The following is a 5,000-nucleotide window of genomic DNA, read 5'->3' as shown; positions in this document are numbered from 1 at the left end:
TGGTTCTCAAAGCTATGGATGTAGTGTAGTGTAGTAATGAAGAGCAATTATACACTAATTATCTTCTTAACGAAAGCATTGCAGAATATTTGCATGTACCTTTAAATTGACCCTTATTCACTTAGCGGATAGTTATAAGTGACAGTACAGTACAGTTAAGGTTTGTTTTATCAGAATGAAACTCTAAATGATTTATTATTGTTAGCAACCTTCTCTACCAGTTCAGCTTTGGGCACTCTGGCTAGCAACACTCGAATATTTCATAAGGGTGGTAATTACCTCTGTTCTGTCAGCGTGGGAAAGAGAGAACAGCCACACAAGAAGTCATCACAACTTAAAGCAACACTATGCAACAATTTGCCACTTTCTGGGGTATGTTTGTTTATAGGCAACTAGTTTTGCTTTCATCTTCAAATTTATTTTGATGGTACATGGTCTTGTGACGGGCCGATAAAGGACATGTGTCATTCCCATTAGTCATACAGGCTGTGCACACACACACACACACACACACACACACACACACACACACACACACACACACACACACACACACACACACCGCGCACACACATACCACACGCATACACACACACACACACACACACACACACACACACACACACACACACACACACACACACACACACACACACACACATACACACACACACACATATATACACGCACACACACTCACACATCCAGGCCGTGTACTATGCAGTTCTGTGCTCTGGGCTGGAACACCCTGTGTAAATGTAAGAAAAGTCTGACATTGCCAACTACATCACCAACAGATCAGTGCCAACTGGGCTGTTGTTGGCGGTTGTGAGGTTTTTGCTCACAATGTAGGTCATTGGCTCACTAGTTTTAGACTAAAGCTCCTTACTACTGCGTTAAGTCCTACTAAACTCATTTTTCAGCACATGCTGAACTGTAAGTGCATAACTTTAGTCTGCATGTGTGTGTGTTCGGATTTGTACCCAATTCAATTCAATACACTTACTTGGCTTGACCATTGAAAGGAAAATGGTGTTGTCAACACGAAGAACGTAAAGACATAAAAACAAAAAATTCAAAGACATAGAACATATGAAGCATGTAATATATGTCTTTGGTTAAAATACGCACGCAAACACGCACACACACACGCACGCGCACACACACACACACACACACACACACACACACACACATACACACACACACACACACACACACACACACACAGACATTTAATGGCGTGTGTCCTAAATGTGACTCCATTGATCTCCTGATGTGTGCGTTTGTGTTCTCTGGTGCGCTGAAGACTGTCTGTGTGCTATGGCTAGCTGTCACTCATGCCTATAACAGCAGGCTAAGTGGTGGCACTGTGTAAAGATTTTTTTGTGTCTTTTATTTCGCTGTCTGTATCTCATCTCCCCTTCTCCCCCTATTCAGTTTTTGCCACCCACCCTTCTCTCTCTCGCAAGCTCTCTCTCTCTCTCTCTCTCCCTCTCTACTCTGCGGGGGAGGAGAATGACACACTGTTGACCTTGTCTGGATCCTCTCTTTATCTCTCTATCTTTTTTTTTTATTCCCCGCCACAGTCTCCTGCCATTATGAGTGGCCCGTAATAGCAGTAGCTCACCAGCTCTTTATCACATTAATTTAAATGGGTATTATTCAGGGTGGCAGATCATGTCGAGAGCTTGTTTTCTCTCTCTCTCTCTCTTTTTTCCCACACAATTATCCAGTGGAACTGAGGTGTCCTTCAGAGAGCACTTAGACAGGCTTTTAACCTCAACCACCTCCACACTCGAGTCACCCGCCAGCGTTTTATATTTTTCTTTCTCTCCCTTTCTTTTGTCTCCCTTTCTTTCTCCCTCTTTCTCTCCTTTCCTCTCTTCTTCACTCCTTGTCCCTATAGATGTAAACAAGCACAAAAACAGGCATACATTTGTTTTGAACTAGTATTTTCTGTGTGTGTGTTGGGGGGTAACACTATATATGGGCAGCATTATATGCGGTCACACTATTGCTCTTTAAGGTGCACGTGTGGAGCTTTGAATGCTTAATGAACTGACATTTTGAACATTCTGCATGCACACAGTTGTGTGTTCAGAATAGCTCTTGTATTCTCTTTCGCTCTTTCATTCATTCATTCATTCATTCATTCATTCATTCATTCATTCATTCATTCATTCATTCTTTCTCTCATTCATTCATTCATTCATTCATTCATTCTTTCTTCTCCCCCCCTCAGGGCTACACAGATGAGCCTGTGTCTAAGATCCTGTGCCAGGTGGAGGATGGTAGCGTGGTGCAGCTGGACCGCTGGAACCTGCGCATGGAGAGAGCGCCCAGCCAGGCCGAGGCAGAGGAGGGCACCCAAAAGGTCAGAGGTCACTCCGGGGTCAAGGGTCAGGGAGACACAAGGAAATTATCTGGGCTCATTTTTGTGGACAGATGTCCCTTGAAACTGTCGTACAGCATCTGATTAGTAGGCCTGTTTGAACATTGGTGCAGATTTTACATTCCTAATCTTTTTAAACCTGACAACATGTGGATTCACAGATTTAAACTTATGGATTCTCAGACTTCTGTTGTGAAGAAGCAGAATTTACTTCTGGCTGCCAGTCTATGTATTATGTATTATTTGTTTTTTAATGCTTGTACTGTTATTTGTGTGTGTGTGTGTGTGTGTGTGTGTGTGTGTGTGTGTGTGTGTGTGTGTGTGTGTGTGTGTGTGTGTGTGTGTGTGTTTGTGTGTGTGTGTTTTCAGCTTCCACTGAATGTCTTCAATAACTACTTTAGTCTGGGGTTTGATGCCCATGTTACTCTGGAGTTTCACGAATCTCGAGGTAAGAACATGACAATGTGACAGATGCCACAAACAGGGATTTCTTTTCCTTGAATTACCATTAACACTCACATGATAAAAACAAAGCAAACCCAATGCCTGGAGACTGGACCAGCATCATACGCAGCCTAGGAAGTCAACCACTTAACCTGCAGTACCAAACATTCAACAATAAAAGATTGATTCTTGGCACCTGATGTATATGATACATTGCAATCATCTGACAACACCACACACCACACTAACTGCGGCTAAACTGCTTTCCTGCTAGTGGTTCCAGGTGGATGAGGCGTAGCGTGTTTAGCATCTCTGCTAGTGGTTCCAGGTGGATGAGGCGTGGCGTGTTTAGCATCTCTGCTAGTGGTTCCAGGTGGATGAGGGGTAGGCGTAGCGTGCTTTAGCATCTCTGTCACCTGTCTCTTTCTCTTGTTCACAGAGGCCAACCCAGAGAAATTCAACAGTCGCTTTCGCAACAAGATGTTCTATGCAGGGGTAAGATTTGTGTGTGTGTGTGTGTGTCTGGAGAAGTAGTGGGGGTCTGAGTAGGAGATTGGAGGAGGTGTGGGAGAGGAGAAGAGAGAGAGGGAGAGAAAGAGAGTAAAGGAGGACATAAGATTGAGGGTTAGAGAGGGAAAGAAAATAAAATGGGGTAAGAAAGAAAGGCAGACAGAAGTGATGAGAAGATGTATGGATGAGAGAGGCAGAATGTAAGAAAAGGATGCTAGCAAAAAGAGAGGAGAAAAAAGGTAAAGAGAGCGAGATGCAGAGCGATGAAGGGGAAAGGAAAATAGATAGAAGATAGAGAGAGGGCAGGGCAACAGAGAGAGAGAGAGAGAGAGAGAACAAAGGAGCGAATAAAAGAGAGACACAGTGCGGTGTAAGGGGAGGGGAGTGAAAGAGAGAGGGATGGGGAAAGAGTGTGAGAGAGGGAGAGATAGAGGGATGGGGAGGGATGGGGAGAGATAAATCGAGAGCTGCTGACATGTCTGTGTGTGTTGCTGTCCACACAGGCTGCGTTCTCAGACTTCCTGCAGCGGAGCTCCAGGGACCTGTCGAAACACGTCAGGGTCGTGGTGAGTGTGTGTGTGTGTGTGTGTGTGTGTGTGTGTGTGTGTGTGTGTGTGTGTGTGTGTGTGTGTGTGTGTGTGTGAGAGAGAGAGAGAGAGAGAGAGAGAGAGAGAGAGAGAGAGAGAGAGAGAGAGAGAGAGAGAGAGAGAGAGAGAGATATTATGGTGTGTTTATGTGTGTAGATGGAGAGTTGCCCTGTCTACTGATATCATTGCTGTAGTGAATTTGTGAATGTTTATGCATGATCACACTTCAGAGTTGAAGTGTGTGTGTGTGTGTGTGTGTGTCTGTGTGTGTCTGTGTGTGTCTGTGTGTGTCTGTGTACCTGTGGGTATATGTGTGTGGCTCTGTGCATGTGCCCAACCAGTCCACACTCATCAGGTTTACAGTGAGTGCTGCTGTGCTGTCAGTGCTGCCCTGACTCCTGCTGTGACAGCTGGCTCGGTTTGACACACACACACACACACACACACACACACACACACACACACACACACACACACACACACACACACACACACGGTCTCTCTCTAGCATGGCCTCCTGTCTTTGACTTGTCTGCGCCATTTGGAGCAGCCTCTAATGATGTCATCATTGGACTGGCTGCATATGTAGCCATGGATACTGGATAACCTGGATAACTGGATACTGGATAAAAGTGCTCTGACGTGTGTTTGTTTGTGTGTTTGTTTGTTTTTTTACGGCTCTGTAGTGTGATGGTACGGATCTCACACCCAAGATTCAGGAACTGAAGTTACAGTGCATCGTCTTCTTGAACATTCCCAGGTGTGTGTGTGTGCGTGTGCATGTGTATGTTATGTGTGTGTGTGTGTATGTGTGTTCATGGGTATGTAATGTGTGTGTATGTGTTTGTTATTTGTGTGTTTGTGTGTTTGTCTGTGTGTCTGTGTCTGTGTCTGTGTGTGTGTCTGTGTGTGTGTGTGTGTGTGTGTGTGTGTGTGTGTGTGTGTGTGTGTGTGTGTGTGTGTGTGTGTGTGTGTGTGTGTCTATGTGAGTGTGTGTGTGTGTGTGTGTGTGTGTGTTTGTTTGTATGTGTGTGTGTGTGTGTGTGTGTGTGTGTGTGTGTGTG

General features: G+C 44.8%; 1 protein-coding gene across 6 annotated transcripts in view; it reads left to right on the top strand.

Annotated features, from left to right (window-relative positions):
* dgki (diacylglycerol kinase, iota) overlaps positions 1-5,000 on the top strand; it is an 80,332-nt gene that overhangs the window by 58,708 nt on the left and 16,624 nt on the right. For all 6 annotated transcript variants that reach the window (XM_080850872.1, XM_080850874.1, XM_080850873.1 and 3 more), the window contains 5 exons: positions 2,246-2,377; positions 2,765-2,843; positions 3,279-3,334; positions 3,853-3,915; positions 4,623-4,696. In XM_080850872.1, the coding sequence (XP_080706998.1) occupies positions 2,246-2,377; positions 2,765-2,843; positions 3,279-3,334; positions 3,853-3,915; positions 4,623-4,696 (404 nt within the window). The remainder of the gene's footprint in view (positions 1-2,245; positions 2,378-2,764; positions 2,844-3,278; positions 3,335-3,852; positions 3,916-4,622; positions 4,697-5,000) is intronic.

This window comes from Sprattus sprattus (assembly GCF_963457725.1).
Source record: "Sprattus sprattus genome assembly, chromosome: 14".
Classification (NCBI taxonomy): domain Eukaryota; kingdom Metazoa; phylum Chordata; class Actinopteri; order Clupeiformes; family Clupeidae; genus Sprattus; species Sprattus sprattus.
This window is presented reverse-complemented; position numbering and strand designations above follow the sequence as displayed.